General features: G+C 38.4%; 1 protein-coding gene across 1 annotated transcript; it reads right to left on the reverse strand.

The window, feature by feature from the left end:
• Positions 1 to 1,248: 1,248 nt before the first annotated feature.
• mtx2 (metaxin 2) lies at positions 1,249 to 23,765 on the reverse strand. The gene is made up of 10 exons (XM_088931150.1): positions 23,567 to 23,765; positions 16,089 to 16,136; positions 15,158 to 15,204; positions 8,347 to 8,419; positions 6,063 to 6,139; positions 5,269 to 5,361; positions 4,424 to 4,462; positions 3,477 to 3,602; positions 2,921 to 2,997; positions 1,249 to 1,612 (listed from the first exon to the last, which is right to left on the reverse strand). The coding sequence occupies exons 1-10, from the start codon at positions 23,604 to 23,606 to the stop codon at positions 1,402 to 1,404; spliced, it is 831 nt and encodes a 276-aa protein (XP_088787276.1). The 5' UTR covers positions 23,607 to 23,765; the 3' UTR covers positions 1,249 to 1,401.
• Positions 23,766 to 24,059: the final 294 nt, after the last annotated feature.

Consider the following 24,059-nt stretch of genomic DNA (forward strand, 5'->3'; position numbering starts at 1 on the left):
GGAGATCAAGATTATCAAAGAGCTGACCAGGTCCAGGAGCAACCGAAAGATGACCTACCAAAAGCAAGCGGTTGAGTGATCTCTGACCAGACAGAATGGTGGGCCATCTTCACTCTGCGTTGACACCCTGTACACAACGCAGCGGAGGTTTGAGAGCCATTTTGATGCTAATGTGAAACAGGGGCTAATCACCTTGTAACCACAGAGTTTCTCTTTGAGAGAACCCTTGTTAAGGCTTGGGATGGAAGCAGCTTTACCAGTTTGGGGCTATATCAGCTAACATGATAATCCTCAAGAGTGTAATGTAAATTGCCTTCCCTTTTGATCCTCTCAGGCTAAAGTGGAGGGCGCCTTCTGGCATGAAGGACCTTCAGTGCAGAAGCAGTTATATAGCAGATAAAAAGAAATGAATTCAAAATTTCATTTTCATATTCGGCGTTTATGCATAAAAGGCACTGTATTCTAATTGAGAGGATTAAGGAAGCTTTTAAATTCCTATTATGTGACGAGAACCTTTAACCCTATAGCATTTAGTACATCACGTAATTTGCTTTGAGTTAAATCTTTTAAAAATGTAAAGGGAAAACCAATTATTCCCTTGCTACACACAAAGCAGACCACAAATATAGGTGGAATAGATTACTTCAAGTATCCTTATTTAGGGGTCTTCTTTTTTAGTAACCTTTATATGATATTTCTTGATGTTATATACTGTAAGTCTTCCAGTTTTGTCCTGGTCAAATTATAGTAATCCTTTTTGCATATATCACCTTTCATGACACACCATCTAAGGCAGATTTACCATTAAAAAACATTAGAGATAGGTGCACAGAAAGGAATGCACTAAATTAAGTAAAAGCTAGAGTATAAAGGTGAGTTTTAAGAACAAATGTGAAAGTGCTGACTGACTGTGTAGGACTGTGGTTTCTGTTCTGTTGCTCCAAGACTGTGAAATGATCTCCCTGTCTCCTAGTTTTCTGGAGCCTGGTTTTGGAGCTGAAAGAAGGCCAAAGAGAGAAAACGAGGTGGAGTTAACGATTCGCCAACGTAATCTGGAGCCAGACTGTTCAGGCCTTGAAGGTGAGCAGCAGTACTTTGAATTTCTTTGAATTCTGAAATCCACAACAAAACGGCACAAGGAAGCCAAACCAGGTAACATAAGCTTAACATAATTTAATCCATGCTATACATGAATACAAAACAAATGGAAAGAGAGAAAAAAAACAGAAAAAAGGAAAAACAAATGTGACATTTTGAATCATGTCTTTATTTCTAAGTGCTTTCCACATACATCGCAAAAACATTTTTACATCAGAAAAGACCACTGCCGCTATATCCTAATGTTTAGTCGAATCCTTATACACCTTAGAAGAAAGGAAGGCAGTGTCTTAGGGTTAGAGTTCAATTCAGCGAGGGACCTTTAGAAAACCGAGACGAAGAGCTTGCGAGGCTGTCTTTGTCATGGTCTTCAAAGTAGTTCTGCTCTATCCTCCTGCAGAACGACAACAGGTTGCTGTAGTTTTTCACCTTCTCTCCCAGTTGATCACTTGTGAGCTGGGTGGTGAGGATTGTGAACAGATGTCCAAAGACTAGAGCATCCAGTTCAGTTGGTCTGAAAGAAACAAAGACACAAACAATTGAGGTGATTCTCTCTTTCCCTCGTTCGGATTCTGATTACTGTGTCAGGTTAAGCGCGTGTCAGAAAATTAGCATTCTCAAGGTAGAGCCAAGAAGCCCAGTCAGCAGCTGACATTTTGTAACTAAATTAAACAAAACCTCCAAAGGTTTCACTGATGCATGCAATCTTAATTTTTATTACTGCAATTTATTATACATTCCCCAAGCTTATGACAAACCCGGCTGTCATTAACAGATTAATTATAATTTCCCCATGCACTGAAATTAAAGAAAATATGTGAGCACAGGACCGCTTAAAACAATGTAAGTAGGGTACAGTATTTTATCATCTTCCTGGCTACCCTTCACCCATCTGAAAAAAAAAAAGGAACTGAAGGTCTGCTCCTGTAGTCTTCCCTGCAGCTACTGTGCATAACAAAACCCTCCTTTTAAAGGACGGCTGCACTTCAAACAGGAACATGCACTTCTGGGCCTTTCATCTGCCAAGTGGGCCTGACACTAGTGAAATGCATCCTACATGGAAGCAACAATTTGGTTCCATTTCTTTTGTGGTGAAACCTAAAGAAATGGAAATAAACATGACAGGAAAAATCAAAGGACAGGGCTCGCTTGAGACACGGCCCCTGCTTTACCTACACTGTGGACCCTCCTTCAAAGGTTGACCTCTTGTGACTTGTTTCCTGCTGGGTTGGCCAATCCAGAATCCTCCTTCACTACACCAGAGGAACTGACCACAAGTACGTGTATGGAACTGGGGATTGAAACCTGCCATTTTTTGCACGCTTCTAAAACGCCTGCAGTTTCGGCGTGGATGCAACGGAGAAGTCAGATCCAAAGCAAGTTCAGCTCTTGCACAAGTGTCCAAACGGAGAGAGAAAGCTTCCTCACCCGGAAACAGGAGCTATAATTCCTTACCATTCAAATCCGCTTTTGCTCAATCATCAACACAGACCCCCGCATATGCTTCTGCATGGTATCTTAATATCTCTGAAGCAATTAAATCTGATTCAACATAAACATCCTTGACTTATTTTGGCAACTTCAGATTTCGACATGATGTGCCACGAAAAATAAAACAGACTTGATTTCAAAACAAAAGAAAAATCCTGGCAAGCAAAGCACAAAATAAATTAAGCATGGCTTTTTCCTCGTAATATAATGACAAATGAAATTCAAGTCAGTTCTCTAAAGCTCCCCAGCATAAACACTAGCCTCATTTATGAATCATGTACGTCTTGCGTTTTCAGAAGCCTATCTTACCAGCAGACTGTTTCACACTTACTGTTTATTGAAAAAATAAGGCTGTGTCCCCAGTCGTTGTGACAAAGCTTGGCAGCACTGACTCATATCTTCAAGCACCTACGGAAGTGAGATGAACATTCGGTTATGCAGTGTAATCATTATTATGGGACAACTGTCAGATCATTAGTTTTATTGATGTGCTCCTTATACTGTATGTGATTGTCTGCCAAGTAAAGGGTTAAAGAAGAGGTTTCATGGTAGAAGAATTTTACGTTTCGTGGATGGCTGGAGAAGACAGGAGACATTGTTTTGAGCGAGAGCTGACAGCTTCGGATGGTCAGTCTCCCCTTGCTGTTGATTAATCTTGCTCTTTACACATTTTATTCTACACCTCAAATTTCGTGCTCCCGTTTTACAAGGGAGGCAATATTGAATCCCTTATACCTGCGAAACAAGAAAAGCAAATTCATGCAAGTGGAATGTGAGAAATGTAACTGACCCTTGCATCCATCATGCATTTTACCAGAAATAAAAATAACACTCGTGAGAACATACTTTACGACAGATTGTGCACATTATGACAAATGCGTACCAACCTGTTCAAGTGTTTTTCCTGCCCAACCAATGGCTTTCATCTTGCGCCTGACTTCCCATTGTTTCTGATAGGCCAGAATGTGATTCAGGGGCCAGGGGTAAGGACTGCTGTATCTTGGCCTTGTAATCTAAAACAGGAATAACTTGAGTAAGGTTTATTGAGCCTTTTGATGTAAAATATTTTCTGTGAACCAAAAAGAAAATCCATGAGTACTGGTATAGAGAATTGGTTTCCTTTCCTTGTCCATGTCGGTTATTTAGCCTCCAAACTTTACAAAGTAAATTGTGCTGCATTTGTAAAAACATGTGGAACCCTTTTGGCCTACTTAAAGAAAAACACAAATGCATGGAATATTCCACAGTTTGTTGTGCAAGTGATAACATTGGTGATAACATAGCAATCAATAAAAACTATAAAAGTGGGATATTTCACACTTGATATTAAACAATACATTTAAAAAATATATGCACTTCATGAGGAATCGAACATAAAAATGAATAGCTAGAAATACTGCATCCCATATCTTTTTCTGTATTGCCTCTGTAATGTAAAAACACTCATTTTAAGAACTACCGCTCTAAAAACACTTTTTAAATTTAATCAATTGTGACAGATGCATCCATGTACATACACAAGGACAAATATTTATGGAGTGTATTATGTTCTCGCCAAGGTTTAAGATAATAGCCACAAAGCAAAATCAACATTATAAAATTTTAAATACACTATATCTTTACTCTGCATTATGTGCTCCTAAAACAATAAAAGTCGTAGCAAGCAAAAGTGACACACAGCTTTTCGAAAATATATGTGCGGGCCAAGTAAATGAACACTGTATTACTAATGCTGTAAAGTACCATGTATCATTTATGAGCTGGGAGCTACAATTGTAAAGAAAGCCCCTTTTCATTAAATTTTAATTAAGATAAATGCTGTGAAAGCGCTCACCTCCATCGCTGTGTTTTCATCACACCACTGTATATACAGCTGCAAAATACAAAGAGAATCTGAGCTCAGAGAGACAATCTATGAAAAACTTCCCGCTGTAAAAACTTAATCTTTACTCTTATCTAGACTTGATTTATGAAAGAACGGCTGGAATATTAAAAGGTTACACACATTTCATTAATGATATTCAGGAGTGCAGTGATTAATTATGGTCAAGATTGCAGAAGGGATACTTTAGTGAAAAATAAATATTTTTAAAATAACAGAAATAGTAGGTGAATCTAATTAAAATTCAGCAAAAAAAAATGTCAGGGTGACCCTTTTAATTTCACATTAATCCAGCTGTGCTGATTGCTCATTTACTTTCCTGATGGAGACAATCAGAGAGGATAATAGTGTGTTATCAATGCTCTAATTAATTGTCACCAATTCACTGTTATTAATAGAACACCGTGGGTACAGAATAATGGGAGCTAAAATGTATTTATGTCTATTATCGCACACATTTTTCAGAATCGTTTCTTTATATATAAAAAAACACAGTTAAAAGTGAGTAAGTACTTGTATGGTGCCCAAGTTCCTTAAAATAAAAGTAGCTCCAGCCATACTTCTCAAGAGTCTCCTGTAACAATGTGGCTGAATTTCCTGAGAGAAAATCTCCCCAAAGTCTAATCTACATGTTGTCCCCAAGAAAAGTGTCCTGAAAATCATTACAAGTTCTTTAGCCTGTCAGGTTTATATAAAGTAGCACTGGTTGCTGGCAACATAAAGAAAAATGTGTCATGCATTCTTAGACATTCACTATATAGAGCTAAAGCTACATAAGATTTGAAAAGTTACTGTACCTCAGCTGTCAGCAGCATATTATTCACAAGTTCCATGTAGGCTTTCATCTCTGCCTTCTGGACTTCATCCAGTCCATCACTAAGTGAATGGCCCTAAGGGGACAAAGAACAAGAATGTGTTACATACTTCCATTCAGTTTAGCTCCAGGATGGCAGCAGTTAAAAAGAGAAACGGTGACCTTATTGCCAAGTAGTGTTTAATCAGATTAAAATCTAATCAATAATTTGAATCGGGGAACCTCGTTTTTTGGATCAAATGATAAAGGGAATTTCTCAACAAAACACTCAGCTTCTTCTATTTTTCAGATGAGGTTGTTTCAGACGTTTGTCTTTCATGAAACAGAAGATGGAAAACCTAGGCAAATAAAATTTACAGATATACCATAATCTAATGTGTGTATTAAATTATTTGCTTGCACCTATAAAATCATCTCGGGTCAGGTTTGTTCGAACTGGGCACAGTATATTTCCCCTCACATAATATAATTTAACTGAAGCAAAAGTATATGCAAAGTCCGAGTCTTTGAAAGAAAAGTACAAAGATTTTAATTAAGCATTCCAGGCAGTGTTCTATGGATTTTCCCCCATTTTGCTTACTAACATATACAAAAGATATCCTTCCCTTCCTTTATTTGACAAATCTGAAAGCTTAGCAGTGGTTGTGAGCATTCATAATATTTTTTATATAAATTGTCAAATCAATACGTATTCCAGAATGTGGCTCAGAATGATTGATGTAGTGGTCTCAAAGTTTCTGTGACTGAATGCATTCATATAGATGTGGTTTTTCTTACCTTCGCCTTGGTGAACTGGACTATGGGACCAAGTTCCGATACAACTTGATTACCAACGTGTATAAAGGGCACTTTACCTTGGGGCAACAGAAAAGAGAGGAAAAAAAAAGTGGTGGCACAGTCTGCTTCCACTGATTCTCTGCAGTGAGAAGTGGAAAATAGCGTAAAGAAATCCATTGTAGTCAGAGCTGACAGAAATTAAATTGTGTCCAATGACTTTTCACATAAAGCAGCAAAGTCCATGACAGTATTGCCAAAGGGCTTCTATAAAAGTCAGAAAGCATAAAACGTGGTTTGTCTAGGGCAGGAAGCTGAGCTTTAGATTATTTTATTTATTTTTAATCTGCAGTAACAAAATGTCACATTAAGGCCGCATTACTTAAGTCCATGTAAAATATGTTTACTCAGAGACAACCCTTTATTATTTCTCTAGCGTTTGCAATATTTAGATTGTCACGGCACACAGTCTTAACTCGTTTGGTGTATTCAAGAGTTAAAACTTTTTACGCTACCGGTAATGCTCAGATGAAAAGTGAACCCTGGCTTTACTTTCGGGCTTCCAGTCAGAAAAATTTTCCACCTCCCCCATTAGGCCAGGTTTCTGCAGTTTCAGATTGCCCGAGTCAATCAGTTAACTAGATCTCTGAAGCCGCAAATCTATTTTCTGCTGAGCTGAAATTAATAACATTCTTTCAGGAACTATGAAAGATGGTCTATTATGTGTGAGGGCTGGAAAAAGTCTGTTAGCATCCAACAACATGCTCATATTACCTAAAAGGAAATTAAATCTAGTCAAAATAGAATTTTGAATGCAGAATTAAAAATGCAACATCAATGCCAGAATAAGGACATCCCACAGTAGCTGCATGTGTCAGAACAGATCCTACAGTATATGCTTTATATGTATATATTTACTTATAAAGAGAACTGTGGGGAAACATAGGCAGCTTAACTAACTGACAATAGGTTGTACTTTATTTCCTTTTGTTTTTGAAAGATGATTTGCGGATTGAGATCTATAAAACTCCAAAGAAATCCCAGTTTTAGTCAGACAAGGCAGACAGACTGATAAAGTCAAACAAGACAGATACCATAGGCAGACAGGCAAAGAGATTAAAAGATTGAGAAATAGATGGATTGTAATGCAGGGTATGTTGATCGAGGTAAACTGTACTAAATATTGGCAAAAAGTGAAAAATGTGTGTATTTTTTGATGCATGGAACCTGCTGTTAGGCCTAGTTCACGCAGAGTTCACACTAACAGCAGGTTGTGCCATGGTCCTTTTCAAAAGATTCATTCTTCACTATCTCCCTGGCAGCCTTAGGGTAATGGATGAGGTGCAACACTCCAACAAAGGCCTCATCTGCATCCATACGATAAAGTGTATTACAAAGGAGATGCAGGTTACTTTGAACAGAGGTCTCACAGGGCTTCTCACATATGTTCCTTATGAACAGCCAAAGTACTTACAGTATGTGATGCACACACATACCCTAGCAATCTCACAACAGGAAGTGTAAGTAAAACATGTTTATTTTCTTTAATATTTTAGCTTTTTTTAAAAAAAAAACAGTGGCGCTTTCGGTGTTGCATTTTCAGCAAAATACAAGTAAGACATACAATAACTATTAGAAACATTAACATAGGTTTATTTTAGTAGTAAAGTACGGTTATTTTGTTACAAGTTTCCTTGGTTAATACAGACATAGCACAAACCTTTCAGCATCAACACAAAGACTGTATAATTATAAATCAGATTATAAATCAAATTATGTCACAATGTTAAATGTTCATACCTGCAACAACTGTGCATAATACAGGAATTTTGCTACCTGTATACATGTTTCAATTGGCTTTACATCTATTAGAAATACAGTAGTGCTAGAAATTAGAAATCTGATAGGGCATTCTGTACTGTTCCAGCAGTAACACTAAGGTCATCGGCTGACATTGCCCAGCTAATAACAAATCCTACCCCTTCAGTGAGGAATCTGAATGGTGCACTGTTCCTTGAGCAACTGTGCACACCACAAGCAGAAACTGCATTTAAATATTAATTAGGTTCTGTATTTACTGCAGCTGTGTTTGCAATAAAAGCACAACCAGTACTGCTGCGGGTTCATTATTCACATCGCGGTTTATGTTACATTCCTCCAAACCCAGAACTGAGCGGGGGCAATTAGAATTGCTGCATCCAATGGTGTTGCTGAAGGGCTGCAAATCGCGGTTGCCATGACACTGTAACTCCAGAGCCCAGATGCACACAGGGAACAACAGACTTACCAGATGGGGACATGTACTCAGCATTGGCTCTGCAGACCACCTGGACTGGCAGATTGCACATCCGCAGATAGGCCTGGAAAGCAAAATACAAATAAATAAACGGCAGGGTAGTGCATTCAAATGCAATGAAGGACACAAGACACTGTAAAAATGCACATTCACAGACAATGCATGTGGTTTTGGTACAGAATGCCCTATTAGATTTCATGTGTACCAAGCGCCAGGTTTTCGGGAAAGCGGAACAGCAGAGTGCAGCTCTGTTAACGTCTCTAAAATGAGGTATTTGTATGTCCGTAGTATGATCAGACATTTGACGTGTGCACAGATGCTGCCACTCTGCACCGAAACTGCAGCTCTTCTGGAAAAAAAAAACCAAGCCGCTCATTTGCGGTTGTACTTCTCCAGTGAAAGCCGTCAGAAGAAAACATGATGGAGTGATCGCTGTGCGGTTGTGTTACTACGGAGCCTCTCCCATTGGCGTGACTGCCGAAAATGGGGGAATGAGAGAAGAGGACGGGTTGCGAAACCACTCTCTTTCTACCGCTTGAGATTGAAAGGCATTTCTTGAGATTAAGCACATCTCCCAGGAAACAATGACGATGGGCTTCTTTACACTTTATAAAATTGTGCTGTCTCCCCTTACATAGCTGTCATAAGGTGTCCAAAGTGCCTGCACATAACATTTCAATTCTGCTAACCGCTATCTGTTTAAATAAATCTAACATGCTCTGTTAACCATGCTCTGTGATCTCCTTACAATATTGAAAGTACTTATCACTAAAGACAATCACAACGGCTAATATACGCTGACAAATTGAATGATCTGATGTTGTTTGGTGCCATTTCAGTGACTGCAGTGCCCATTCCTCCTTCTCTTCAAGGGTCATGCTATCCTGCAGCCCAGAAATACAGGGTTCAAGACAGGATTTTTACCCTGAATGGGGCATCGGTACAGTACAGCGCACACGCACGCACACGGACAATTTAGAAATACAGTACCTATTGATCTAATCGATGTGTTTAGGTGGTGGGATGCACAGACAGAGAGTCATGCAAACTCCATACAGAAGTTTTTCATGGTCAGAAATCAAACTCAGAAGCCAGAATGTGCGAGGAAGCAGTCCTAACTGTCGCACCACCATGCCACCCATGCTGCTTAGAAATTCTGTAGAATTACCACCTGCACGGCCCCTTCTGTTCAAGTCTAGAAAACCAACGCAATTTGCACTGACAAACAAATTACAGACTACTTGAAAATAGCGAAAAATTCAGAAACCTGTTCATTTTTGCTCTGCTACCTTTAAGCTGCAGGCATTGTTTTCTTATGAAAAATGAGATGTTATAATTCTTTGTATAGAATTATTTCCAAGATTGGTGCAGCAAATTATGGAAAAAAAATACAAATTACAAGAACGTACAATAGCACACAATGCAATACAAGTAAATCATCCAATACAAATGTTCCATATTGAACATTCATAAAATATACTTATAATATGCAGGTACGTATGTACATATGATATGTAAGATGGACATTAAATAAAAATCTCTGTAGTGGAAATCAGCTCCAATATGCAAAAGTAAAATGGAAACTTGAAATGATGGGGAAAACGTGTTAAAATAATCAAATATTCTCTTTACTGTTTTATATACTCATGCTGCAATAGGAAGAAGTTTTCACATTTACACAACATGAGTTCAAGGAAAGCTTAGTTGGAAGTAACATTATAAAATGGCAAGTTACATTCTCAAAACTGAAAATAAGAAATTCCCAATCTGCACCTTAGGAAGGAAAATGTTTTCAGAACAGACCAGGGAGCTAGGACACAGAGACGGAAAAAAAAACCTCATCTAAAATCTTCAAGTTTGATTTTCCTCTATTTATCATTATTTTGTTTGGCAAGCACAATGTCATTGGCTCCCAGAAGAATTATAGGACTGTACTGCAGAAGACAAACAATTTACTGGCACTTTGCCTCACTGAACAGCACTGCCAGCCTGCCACCAGCTATTAATTTTAAACCATACGTGTTTTAGTCATTCAGCCTGAACAAACATATTTGTTGGGGCATCAGCCCATTACGTTTAGAAAAGGCTGCCCATGAAGTGTTTAATTTGAAATTGCCACTTCCCTACCACTGCTAGAGAAGAAGTTATATTAATGCCATGATCACAAGCAGCTAATTTCATAGTTTAATAATAATAACCTTTATTTTATATACCGCCATTCACGGAACAGGTTTTTTTTCTCATCCTCCAGCAAAAGAATACGATCAGCTGATTTACTTTTCAATGCTCTGAAAGTGAGAACCACAAATCTGACCATTCCTTAGTCTTTTTCCTGCCTTTTACTTCCCCCCTTGACAGGAAAGCAAAGTTTAATTTTGGCTAGCCTTACCCATTAATTCCCTCTACAACAGGACTCTAAATTAACTTTAAGACTATGCTTCTAGCCTGAGGAGGAATGTTCAGCTGCAGAGAGCTCCTCCGCGCACTTCAGGAGACACAGCTGAAATTATTCCAGAGCCGGAGCTGCAAGCGCACTGCCTGACAGCTCAGGCCCTCAGTGCACACACTGAGGACAGGGTCCTGTTCCAAACAACTGCCACAGTATTCTCAGGACATTTACATTATTCAAAGATAAATGCATTGTCAATTCTGTGTCTCAAAACACTAGATATGTGTTGCTTTACTCCTCCAGCAGCCAAAGGTTGCTTCACCTCCCGGGCAGAAGAGAAACTACAAATTAAATGTATACAGTAACACACAGAAAAAAAATGTACAGTAGCTGTCCTTTAGGAAGAGGGATAAACAAACACTGCTGAGCAATAATATTTTCCTGCATTAATATTTGTTCCCATTGTGATTCATAGCCTTTTGTGCTTAGAATCAACCAGATAGGAAAACTTTGTCTTATATATACAGTGTATTCGTATATAAATCTATTATATATACATTCATATTATTTTCTGATATTTCGGTGTCAGAATTTCAGTTAAACAAGAACTTCATCACTAAATTAATTTGGTTCCATAGTGGATCATATAATAAATTACAGCGAGCAACATTGGATTTTTATCAATGGTCTTTTTTTATAGAGGATTCAGTATACACAGGATTACTATTAGATTCTGACAAGCACATTAAGAGCAAATATGTCTTTTGTTTTACTTTCAGGCTCTTTGACTCATTTGTTATTAGACCATTTGGCGGTACTGCTTTGTAAATCTGTGGAATGACGTGTAAAGACATATAATGCTCTTTCATTAAAGTTACCAAGTCCAGTGTTCAGACGACTACTGGTAGCTAGTCAAAATTCTGCCCAGGAGAACGCAGAACAATTTATTTTAGACACAGGCAACAGCCACTTTTTCAATTATTTTTTTTTCCTATTTAAAAAAAAATCCTACTGATGTGCTGTAAACAAAAGCATGTTTTCTGTCCTACAAAAGCACTCAACCAACGCAATTTAACTGAAGGGGTTAAGCCACAGCATGTCTACTAATGAAGGCAATCAGGGTCCACTCCTGGGAAACTGGTCAGAAACCAGGTCCAGGTTCGGACTTGTTTTAAATGTTTTTTTTTTTAGCCATTTCCGATGGTTTCAACCTAGATCCTAATGGATACAACCACCTAATCCATCACTAATTGCCATCTTATTCAGAATCCTCAGCAGGGAGAGAGTTCCACCCCCTGCAAAAAGGCAGCTATTCTACTGTATGAGCTAGGCTGCTAAGCTATGTTGGCTGGCAGAGAAAACGGAGTACTCTGTGGATATCGAATTCATACTTGGCCTTACAAGACATCCATTATCAACTCCCCAGAACTGTCATCTTGCACTTTAATGAGCACTGGACAACACTGAGGCCATGAAGAGAAACAAATCTGTCTAAAACAGAAAACAAGTATTTCTACTGTGAAATCACCACCTGCACTGATGGCCTCACTCTATGGAATGAAGCCATGTTTGTAAATTTGTCTAAATATGAAGGAAGACCATTTTCTGTTCACAATTATAAAACAATTTAATAAGAAAAACTGTGCAAATAAGTGAAAAACTAAGAATGAGGATGAATAAAGAAAAAAACAAGAAAACAGTGCAGGTCATATAGCAATTATCTTTGCAATTCTGGTGGGTCTTTACTGTCTGATTAAGTTATCTGGGTCAAATGAAACCGATATTACTTAAGGTCAGATTTTGAAAAAACAAGCCCTTAAATGGTAGATGTGCTCCTTTCATTCTCCTGTTTAGTAAAACATTTTAATAAGGTAAGGAAAGGTTTTAGACTACAGTATAATCTATTTCATTCTGCCTTATTCTTCAAAGACTGCTTGAAATGTTATGGGTCTAAATTTCTAATTCTTGTACTGATGTTCTTCCTAATTAGGAAATTAAAAGCATCTTGTCTTGTTACTGTTGGTTTACTTATACACTAACGTCCCAAGTCTTGAAATCATGAAAAGGTTTTATTTTACACCTCAGACAAGCTTTAAAAAGCAGAATTAATTTAGAAATAGCCAGCTACCGTTTCCTACTGCATAGAGGGAAACAAATTATTGAGGTCTATTTATTGGATAGTATAAGTCATAATAAGACAAAATATGGTCCATGTACTGTATGCATTTATGCAATGTGGTATTTTACCATTAGTTCTTTTTCGCTCAAATATTTTCATTGCACAGTTATGGTGTCTTAAAAGCTTGAACTGTGCTAAGAAGCAAACCTCCATTGATATTCTAAAGGTGTCTTGACCATATGATAAGTTGTTTAATTACCCATTTTTAACTTTTCCACTCCGTGGAAGGAATGTTAACTTTTAAAAGAGAAAATCATGAATAAAGCTGTCTGTATAATAATCCATTTTTCATATCTAATGGTTACAGACTATGTTACTGAAATAATGTGTCTGAGGTTACAAATGAAAACCACACTGTATCATTCTTTATCCGGGAGACAGATTAAATTCCAAACCCTGTTACTGTAATAGGCACACTTGTAGTTTAACATAAATTAGAACTCTAATTATATTAGGTACTATTTTAAACAAAATAACAGATTCCTTAGAAGCCATAGATGTAATTTATAGTGAAGCCAGGTTCATTTTCCAGAACAATCAATTTCACACTACAGCAGAAGACTAATATAATGATGTAACGCAATTTTTCTCTGGAATGCTGAAAGCCTGGATTCACAGTTATCACTGAGGGGTCTCGAAGATAAATGAAGATGCAATTTATTCAGCCATAATTTCATATTGAAAATGCTATAAAGGTTGCTCATATGGGTATCAGGAAAGTGAAAAGGGACTCTTAATATATTTTGGTCTAAAATATTATGGACAAGAAAGGGATTATTTATTACTCCCATCTTGCTTAATCAGTAAGTTGTCTTTTGGTTGGTGAGGAAATTATGAGCCTTTCAAGAAAAGCATTTAAATTTCAGGAGTCCAGGAGTAACCAGTTTATGATAAGCAAAGCTCGGCAATATAAAAACTTAGGAGTCCATGTCCTCAATCCAATAACAAAGGCATGATGAAGTGGGTTTTAAGCATATTATTTTTTAAATGACTTTTATGCAGTGCTTTGACAGTCAAATAGGATGAAAAAACAAGGCATAAAGTCCATACACACTTTGCTTCTCCAATATATACCACATAAAAGTAGTATCATGACACACATACACACACCTTTAACACATGCACATGAGATTCATTGTTCTGTTAATATTTATAATGCAATAAAAAGGCAGTAATATTACAATTAATTAGAAAAAGAGTCAAACAAGAATCTCTTTGTTTCTCGGTTGAATGCAAAGTTTCTGATCTCAACTAACAACAGTTCTTCATTTCAAGCCATAAACATGGAGCATATGTATATATTAAAGGTTAAACCTATAAAAATAAAAATCTATATTTAGAGAATCCCAGAATTACTTGAAACTCCTTTTTCACACATGCACATAAAAGAGAAAGTCGATTCTGGACTCAAGGGATTTAACGCAAACTCAATTTTATCATCATTTGATCTGAAGGCTATATACATCCATAGAGGCTGTTAAATTCCTCAATAATGACACTAAAATAAACATACTGTGGTTTTTTCCATTTCAACTTTATTTGTTTTTTTTTCCTAGCCATTGAAGTGTAAAAGTGAAATTCTGTTCAAACTTTGGAATATAAAACTCAGCTCGTCAATCTCCATTTTTGCTTGGAGAGTTTGCGTGCATGTTACAGTCTCTCTTCTCATGTGCGTGAACTGTTTGCCTGCGTACACGGAGGAGTGAAACTTTTTGACCATGGACTGGGAGAGAGAAAGCTCATACAGCTAGTAAAATGAGTAGTTTTAACCCCAAATAAAACCAGCCAAGCTGTCCTGCCATTTTCTCACCTCCACTGGAAAACCCCCAGCCAGTACCCTGACTTGCACTTAGACATCTACAGCCCAGTAAGGCTGGAGTTGTTCAGGTGACTGGTATAGGCCAAAAAAAATCACCCAACAACATTTCTGAAACAGATGAAATGAGATTTGCCAGGCAAATACAGAAGTTCAATCGGTGATCATTTATGTCTTTCAAGTTCTGGCCCACCTGAGATGCACCCCCACTGACTGAAGACAATTAGCTGAAAAGATCTGCTTTTGCAGATTTTCTGTCTCCTAGCAGAATTCGATTCAGGCAAAACCAGAATTCCCCAGATCGACCGGTTTAGCTCTTAACATACAGAACAAACAGTGCTGCTTCAAGTTCTGTCCTGCACATCAATAGTCAGAGAATGAGGCTTTCAGTACAATAATAATTATGTACTTATTTTACCTGTACAGCAAGTGATGAGGCATGATCTGACAGCAATATCTGGTCATCTGCAAAAAAAAGCACTTCTTTAAAAACACTGTCCTGACTCACAAAAAAAGATGTATAGTGCTGTGCACTTCATATCAAGTTGTGAAATACATATCATTTAGAGTTTGTATAACCCTTGAATATCACCACCACGATTTTATATATTAGCTAAGCTTTGAAATGACCCACACTAATATATATGTCCATACCTCTCTAAAGAGATATTTGAAAGTAACAGGCAGAGTGTAAAAACCTTCATAAATGAATGCTGTAAACCTCGTCTCAGGCTGACACAGGAAAAGAAAGATGACAAGTTTGCCGCAATAAAAAATATCTGGTTAGAGGACTGGGGCTGGTAACTATTAGTCTTCATTACTTTGCAGTCTTCTGACAACTGTAGCATGCTGCTGAGCCCCAAATGGGGGCTATAATGTGATCTTATGATATATGAAGAGCTGCTAAAGTCAGGCTGAGTCTTCCCGGTGTGTTTTAACGGTATTTTTTCCCCCTTTTTTTTTTAGAAAAAAATGAAGAGCTGTGCTTCACCACAAAGCTTCAAAGATCTGCTGCCTCAGCTGTTGGTGCAGTAAATCTACCAGGCCCTCCCTCCTACTGCATCATTTAATTCTGCCCACAGCAGCTAACAGAACAGGTCAATAACATACCAAAGTACCCCCTCAGGCATGCTACAGATTTTAACAAAAGAGGGGGTGGGTGGGGGATATGTATTTATCCAGCACATTTCTATTTGAAAAAAGAAATCTACATAAATATGCTCGTCTAGTTCGTTGCACATTCCTCTTCACAGCAATTCGATAGATTGTGATACTACATAGAAAAACCTTGTTTTTTTTTTGTTGTAGCCCAAATCCCTGCACTGTTAATTGCAAAATGAATTACTTACCCTTCAGAGGCTGATACAGTTTTGCATTTTCAGGCCAAGGCTCTGCAGCTGTATGAAACAAACGGCATACATAATTAACTAGGCACTGCACAGTGAAGCCGCATGGCACCGAATATACATGGCACAGTGCTTCTCCTTGTTTAGCCCATATTCTTCTGCTTGTGCTTCCATTTTGCCTCTTTTCACGTTAATGGGAGTTGCTTTCAAACCTGAAAAATGTTTTTACATTTTTTGTAAAACAAGTATGTTTACCCGGAAAGTTTATCGTTGAACGGGTCAATGTCATATTACATTTATTTATACCTGTAATAGACACGAGATACTCAGTGCTTTATACTGTGTGCCCAGGGTTTGCACTGGGGGTGGTGTTTGCCTTGTTAAAAAAGTGCAGCTAAGCCTCCCCGTGTTTTTTTTATTTCTTTATTTTGCTAGGTAAGCCAACAGCGAACGAATCCTCGTATACAATTTGGAGACCCCAGGTGGCAGAAGATTTCCTGCAGCAATTCTGTGTGAGGTACCTTGCACCCTACCCAACACAGGAACCCATAACTCCCCGATCCTGAGCCCAAAGCCCCAACTATGCTGCTACTGTCCCCTCAAAAACAAACGTGTCCTGATCACAAATGGATGGTCCCTTCTTAAAACTTCTGCAACTGTCCTGTTCCCCTAAGATCACTGATGACTTCATGCCCTTCCTCCCCCCAGTTGAACCACTTGGGGATTTCACACACACCCCACACCACCCCACTATGACTTCACAAAGGGTTCACACACTCAAACAAACGCACAATGAGTTCCCCCACCCCCTACCTTGGACCAGCATGGACGCATACACACAGACCCCATCCCTGGACTGGAGTCACGTTAATCATTTTTTAATCATAAAATATTTTTGTACTTATGATTCTCAACTTCTTCTAAAACCTATTTAGCAGATTAGTCAACCTTACTGTGGATATATAAAACAACTAACATTCTTCTAAAATTCCTGGATTCAGAAACATGGTTTAAAGCATAGGCTACCAGTATCCTCAGTCCCAGGAAAAACTATCAAAACACATTTGTATATATCACTGTGAAACATCTTTTTACTGTATTTGATGTTCAATTTAAACAGAAGGCAAGTTCTCAATCCCTCCTTCCTTCGGTAATTGAAAAATGACGCTGTGGTAGTTAAAATGATTTCAGATGTACAGTAGCACCACCGAGTCATCCCCGCCCACAAGCAACTCAAAGTGCCTTTACAAAAATGCAAAAATCAAAAAGGTTTACATTAAGTACATTCAGATGTACATTAAGAAAATTATATTATACCCAATTTCTTCTGATTTTAAAACAAATTCAGTTTCTTAATTATGAAATCATGTTATTTTTCAGCTCTATAATCCCATCAGGTTGAATTTTATATTATCCAATCTAAAATAAAAGGGGATCATTCTTACTTTCAAGAAATTCATAGAAAATTTTAAAAAATAATAAAGGATCCAATACTTCTGGTCTCAAAAATGATAAAACTCTGGAAATTCAACACCATTGTTATTCGTAATTCTTATACTGTAACCCTTTGTTTCTCATCTTTGTATATACTACAAAAGAGAAATACTTCAGAGAAATACAAACATTTTGTAGCATGCTGCATCTCTTTCATACAACAGTCACTGGCCCAAGCCCGCTGTTGTTGCTGCTATTGCCATGTGAAACATGGAGTTCTTGATTAACTGCTCTCAGATCTTCTTCATTTTTGTTGTTTATGTACATCACGCTTAAAAAAAATACATTGCACCACAAATGTATATCCCACACAACCAGCCTTTTGTCTCGTGCACGTACACCCAACGTGCAACACTAGTTACTCCACAAAACGAACATATAGAACACTGTTTAATACATTCATTTTGTCAGACTCATACGTGACCTTTCCATTACTCTGAGGCACACCCTGAAGTCCCACCACTGTGCAGTACAAACTCTGCTATGACCTACTAGAAGTTTTCGTTACTCTGACCTGTTTGAGTACATTATCAGAGGTGGGGAGATACATGTAAGAAGTGCTGGCGATATTAAGTATTTTTTCTTGCACTCACTGCGCAAGAAAATGACAAAAAGTCTGACAACTCGTATGGCGGGCAATGTGTGCTTCTGTGTTTGCACAAAACAATTAATAATTTCTTGAATTTATACAGCATTTTTTATCCCGAAGGATCCCAAAGCACTTTGCATCTAGGCAGTGACCCACTTCATCCACCACCGAATTGCAGCCCCCATTTGGGTGATTCATAGCAGCCATTTATACCAGCAGCCCCACTACACAGCAGATCAGATAGGACGTGAGAAATGACTTTACCACTTAAGTTAAGGGGGAACTTCAGGTGGACCTGGGTAAATTAGGCCAGGGTGGAGTTAAGGCAGGGCACCTGGGTTAACACCTCTACTCTACACCTCTACTCTACTCTACACCTCAGTACCTGTCTGAACTATTATCGCCCTACTTCCCATCTCGCAACCTTCGCTCTTCTAATTCTGCTCTCCTTACTGTCCCCCAAGCCCGTCGACATTGTATGGGTGACAGGGCCTTCTCCTGTTATACCCCCAAGCTCTGGAACTCTCTCCCCAAGGATATCAGAGAGAGACCTTCTCTAAACTCCTTCAAATCCAGACTCAAAACCCTCTTCTTCAGAAAAGCCTTTACTTAACTGGTTCCATTCTTCACCCCTCTGCTCTTCTTAGTACCACCATCCATGTCTCCTCTGTATATTGTAATTGTGTTTTATCTTGTGTATTCTTCTTATTTATTGTTGTTGTCATCCTGTAAAGCGCTTTGAGAAGCCACCTTTAAAGGCGCTATATAAAATAAAGTTTATTATTATTATTATAGTGACTAATCACCATTGACTATCGACTATCACCATATTGGGGCATTGGTTTGGAAATAGCACCACTGGCTTCTGTAGCCTGGTCTTCCTTGGGAAACTCCAAACCCAGAACTGAAAAGGCCCAGCCTTTGCTTTGCTTCCTAGACACAACACAATCACACTGTAAGGTGGCAGCACAGTATTAAAGATGAAACACAAACGCTGGCAGGCTTTAATGAAACTTCAATGACTCAGTCAAACACAGAGGAAATGCACTCAGGGAATGTGGATGGCAGCAATGTGAGACCTCTAGGGCATTCAGGGTCTACTGTATCTATCCAGCAAAATCCTCAAAGGCCCTTGACAAAGTCAACCCAGTGGACTTCTTTAGAATTTCAGAATAAAACGTGATACGCAAAACATGAAACAGTTCAATAAACTGATGGGAAACATGCATTATCAGACTGCTCCCTGTCAACCACTGTAATACATCAAAGCCAGGATCATAATACCCAGACAGAGCACTAGATGGATTGCTTATACAAATCAACAACTACAGTTACAGTCACCAGGTGCCCCTATAATGGTAACATCACAACACATCATTAGACTGCACTACTGCAATTTCTGCATCAACATGGATGACACTTTACTGGATAGGACAGAGTCTAGCTGTTGTGGAGACAGCACGTGTTGACAGGAGACGCCAGTCTGCTGTGGTCTCTGTAAGGCCTGGTCCTCCAGATCCACATACCAGCTGGTTTTTCTTCTACTTCAGGACTCAGGTACATAATGCTTTTTCATAAGCAGCTTCTTTAATTTCTGCATTTTCCATCTGATGTTTATATCTGCTATCTTCATGCAACTCTCTGCACTTGCCTAAATTATAATGTCATATGCTGGGTATATGCCCACCTTAGAAAGTTCTCTTTTCTTCAGCTTCTACAGTGTTTGCTAATCTTCTTATTGTTGTGTCAACTGTGAATTAGAGTATTTTATTAACTGAACCGTAACCTAGATTACTAATATAAATTAGGAAGAGAAGTGGCCCAAACACACAATTACTTACACTTAGTTTAAGCATTTATTTCTAATATGTAGTTTGTTTTTCCATCCATTATCTGGTTCTCAATCCAAATTTCCTTACTCTAGTTTTCAGCTACTGACATCCCAAAGTATGAGAGAAAAATTAAAATCAACCCACAATAGCCCCCCTCTTCCTGTGTACAGTACATCCAACATTTTATTATATACAAATATGAAATACACCTAACACTATGCCCTTTGAATATTTTATAAGTCCAATTCATAAAGATTTTGAGAACTTTGATTAAACTGGATTAGCTGTATGTGTCTGAATCCTATATGTACAAGTAGTGGACACATAAATGAAAACACATGGGTAAACGAGGGACACCAGGTGTGCTGAAAACCAGGGCTTCCACACAGGTGTGGCTTATGTATTAATTCAGCAACATCCTATACAGGAGGGTCGTGTATAAAAATGCTGGACAGGCCTGGTTGGCTATAATTACGGCTGTCATCACTGAAAGAGTAGACACTGGTGACTTTAAAAGAGAGGTGATTTTTGGAGTGCGTTTAGCTTTAGTGACCAAGATAGCTCAGTCTGCTGATGTTTCAAGACCAACAGCGTGGCAGGATTGTGATATCTGCGTGTTGCCACAAATGCAACGCAAATCAGGCGGGCAACTGACTGCAAATTACAACCTGGGGCACGAGCAGTCGGTTTCACCAAAAACTGTCCATCGAGAACTCCGCGGAGCAGGATACCATAGTCAGGTTGCAGCACAAAGAAAACACTTATCACAGCTGGCAATGCACATTTGCGAGTCCAGTGGTGCAGAGAGCAAAGGCAGATGAATCCGCCTTCACCATCTTCTCAACAGACAAGCAAGTGCTTTTCAAATTTGTCTCTTGGGTTCTCCTTCTCACTCTACTCACTGTGTATCTCCTTTGCAGAGTTCCTATGGTTCCTCTCACCTTCTATTTTAGTATAAACGTTTGTCGAATCCCTCTATAGAGTCTTGCCCCAGGCCCTCATGGCCCCATCTCATTCAGATGGAATCCACATTTCTGCACAGATGGGCTGTGCTACATCAAGGATTCTGATGGCTGAAAATGCTGAAGCCTTCTTCAACACACCATGTCCTCTAGTGTTTCTTTTTGTTCAGCTTCATATGGTCAGGCAGTGTCTTTTAGAAAAGCACTAAGTTAGTCCTAGCCTTCAGTTTGTTTCCCAGGTCTTTGAATTTGTTTCTTAAGGAGAGAGGGTTGTTTCCCCAGTCTTTGAATTTGTTTCTTAAGGAAAGAGGGCTGCTTATGCCGCTTTTGATTACATCAACATTAACTGGGTTTTTTCCTGGGAGCCTGAACACCTTGGATGATGTCAGCCACCACGGCTACAGTACATGCAGACAGCACTGTTGTTGACTTGGTATCCTTGATGCATACCTCACTATCTGTGTTTCGGAAAGTAAAGTCTTTTTCTGTTTTGTGGTGGCAGTAATTAAAGGGAAACTGCAGTCCCAATTTTTGCAGACCGGTCATTCAATCTTAGTAACAAAATAAATTCACCGACAGTATAGAAGAAATTGACGAATTTCGAACTAAGCACAAAACGGGGACCTTTGTGAAAGTACCGTAAATCGCCAATTCCTGGTCCCGCCTTGGGCAAGAGCGCGAGTTTGTGCGTGTTGTGATGTGAAACAGCCCTTCCTGCTCACTAGTCACAGCCAAGACTATTGGAATGTGATGTGGGAGCAAATAAGTACAGGTTGTGCAGCAGACATTTCACCGCAGAAATGTTCCAATGTGATCTGCATGCAGAGTTAACAAGTAAGTAGTATTTGTCAGCAGAGGTCAAGAGCAATATTTCTATTGGGTTAAAAGAGATGGATTCACAAACCTACTTGTTTACAATGTAATAAGGCCGCTTCTGAATCGCAGACTATGGTGCTGTGCCTACCTGGAACTTTCATCAGTTTTGTGATGTAAATTAGAGCTACTGTGTACATCTTACTTTTTTTGTGCTTTGAAATGCACTCATCAATACTGATTCCTTCTAACCCTGAAACAGAAAACTAGCATTGCTGTTCTGCTTTAAAGTCGATATGGCTGGAGTTTGGACTTCTGTGCCTGTAATGGTGGTATTCTGGATGCTGTTGACTTGAAATTCCAAGTCTGGACTGTCTGCTTCCAGGTCATGGAATAAAGCAAACATATTTGGAGATATGTCACGCGGGATGTCATGATAGGCTGCTGAATTTTTTTTTTGACATCCTGGAAACAGCTCTTCACTGCCAGCTTCCCTGCAATGGTTTTTTTTACTTTATTCCTTCATAAATGTGACTTTCAAGAGTTCCTTGATCTCATGGTACACTTTAATTGCTGTAACGTTTCAGTTTCTTTTTATGTTTACGAAAAGGAACTGGCTTTTGTGGCAGTTTTCACAGAGGTACTGTAGTCTGGCTTCCAGGATGAGACATGTTACAACTCAAAGGTTTAAGAACCATTTGAAGGTGGATATTTTGTAGGATTTTTCTGTTTAAAAATGTATGGTAAAATGGTGGTGGGGGTATGGGTACTTCACAAAACGTTACATCACACTTACACACCATTCCTATATGTCTGAAATATGTTTTTTTTTAAAGAAATGCCTGACGATATTTCACAGTCTATGAATGTATCTGCTAAAACAGAAAGCAGAAACTATAAAATAATTTGCTAAACCATTAAATACATTATAATACGTCAACATGCTACTGATGTCATCATCTTTGGAACAGCCTTGATAATTAATTTGATCATCTCTGAGCACATACAAAATAGAGACAGTAAATGGGTATTTTAAAGACAAGAGTTTTTATACTCAAGTTTAAAGGACACTTTTTTTTCCACAAACATCCTCTCTTCCATAATTAACCAAAGATTTAATCCAATAGTGTTATAACCTTCAAGTCACTTTTTGTATGCGGCTACACCAAAAACAAACCATATTAAACTCTATTCCCTATCTCTTTCGTAAAATTCCTACTGTTTAGTGTTACACACCTAGTGATACTATGTAATATGAATGACACACTAATTGATAATACCTCAGTCTCCATTAAATTTAACATTTGTTTGAAACAATAACAACCATCCCGTTATACTTTTAAACATGACACATGTTCATCACACCCCAGTTAAGTTAATTCTAAGCCCAAGTAATAAAAATGCACCCCCTTATTGTTAGGAACAAACTATTTTGTCCTGGGACCTTATATATGAGGGCTAGGTGTTTGACGCTGAAATACGATATTAAACTACTCTATAACCTTTCGAGGTGAATGTTATTGCACATTTACAGTATAATGATATATCATGATAATTGCATTTTGTTTAATATAGACTATACTAAAAGATAATTAAGTTCTATATACTCAATGGGATTGCGCGACAGTCAGGCAACAATTAAATCATTGAGATACTACATTCTTAGGTCATACATGAGCAGGAATTTATTTTGTGGGAAAATCGTTCTCATATTTAAAACATATGTAATTGGTACGTAAAAGTACATGAGCAACACATAGTTATCACTTACGGTAATATAAGCGTTATTACCTGCTATTTGGGATACAAACGCCTCTGCAGCAAGAGACATGACGACAGATGAACTCGAAAATTTTAATTTACACTTTTTGATTAGGAGTACAATGCCTCAGACAAGGAAAAACTGTACTGCACCATTCACTGCAGCGGACAACGATAAGGGCACAGCAGCCTTCAGGACGTGAACCCTGCGAAAGACGGGCATAAACACGCATTCGATCAACTGCTTCCTGGTGCACTGCAATCATTCTTCTTCCGGATTATTGTGTACAGAGATTGCTGGATATTTGTTCTTGAGGAGCTTTCTTTATTATCCTCGACAGCGTTTATACTTGTTTTTATCAATCCTTGGAAATCCAGTTCCGAGACCGTATATCTTGACTGTCTTTTCAAATGTAAAAACACGCGAACAGCGGCTGATACTGTCTGTTGAGTTGCAATAGCAGATGAAAAGACGTACGGCACATTAGGGAGATTGATATAGTATTTTCTTTAGGTGTTTTTG

Source organism: Atractosteus spatula, chromosome 13, assembly GCF_055471065.1.
Source record: "Atractosteus spatula isolate fAtrSpa1 chromosome 13, fAtrSpa1.hap1, whole genome shotgun sequence".
Lineage (NCBI taxonomy): Eukaryota > Metazoa > Chordata > Actinopteri > Semionotiformes > Lepisosteidae > Atractosteus > Atractosteus spatula.

Excerpts from the sequence above, each read along its gene's own strand:
- mtx2 (XM_088931150.1), bottom strand. The coding sequence starts at position 23,606 with ATGTCTCTTGCTGCAGAGGCGTTTGTATCCCAAATAGCAG. Across the intron at positions 4,463-5,268 it reads ATATGCTGCTGACAGCTGAG|CTGTATATACAGTGGTGTGA; the intron begins GTACAGTAACTT and ends TGTATTTTGCAG. Across the intron at positions 3,603-4,423 it reads ATGAAAACACAGCGATGGAG|ATTACAAGGCCAAGATACAG; the intron begins GTGAGCGCTTTC and ends TTCCTGTTTTAG.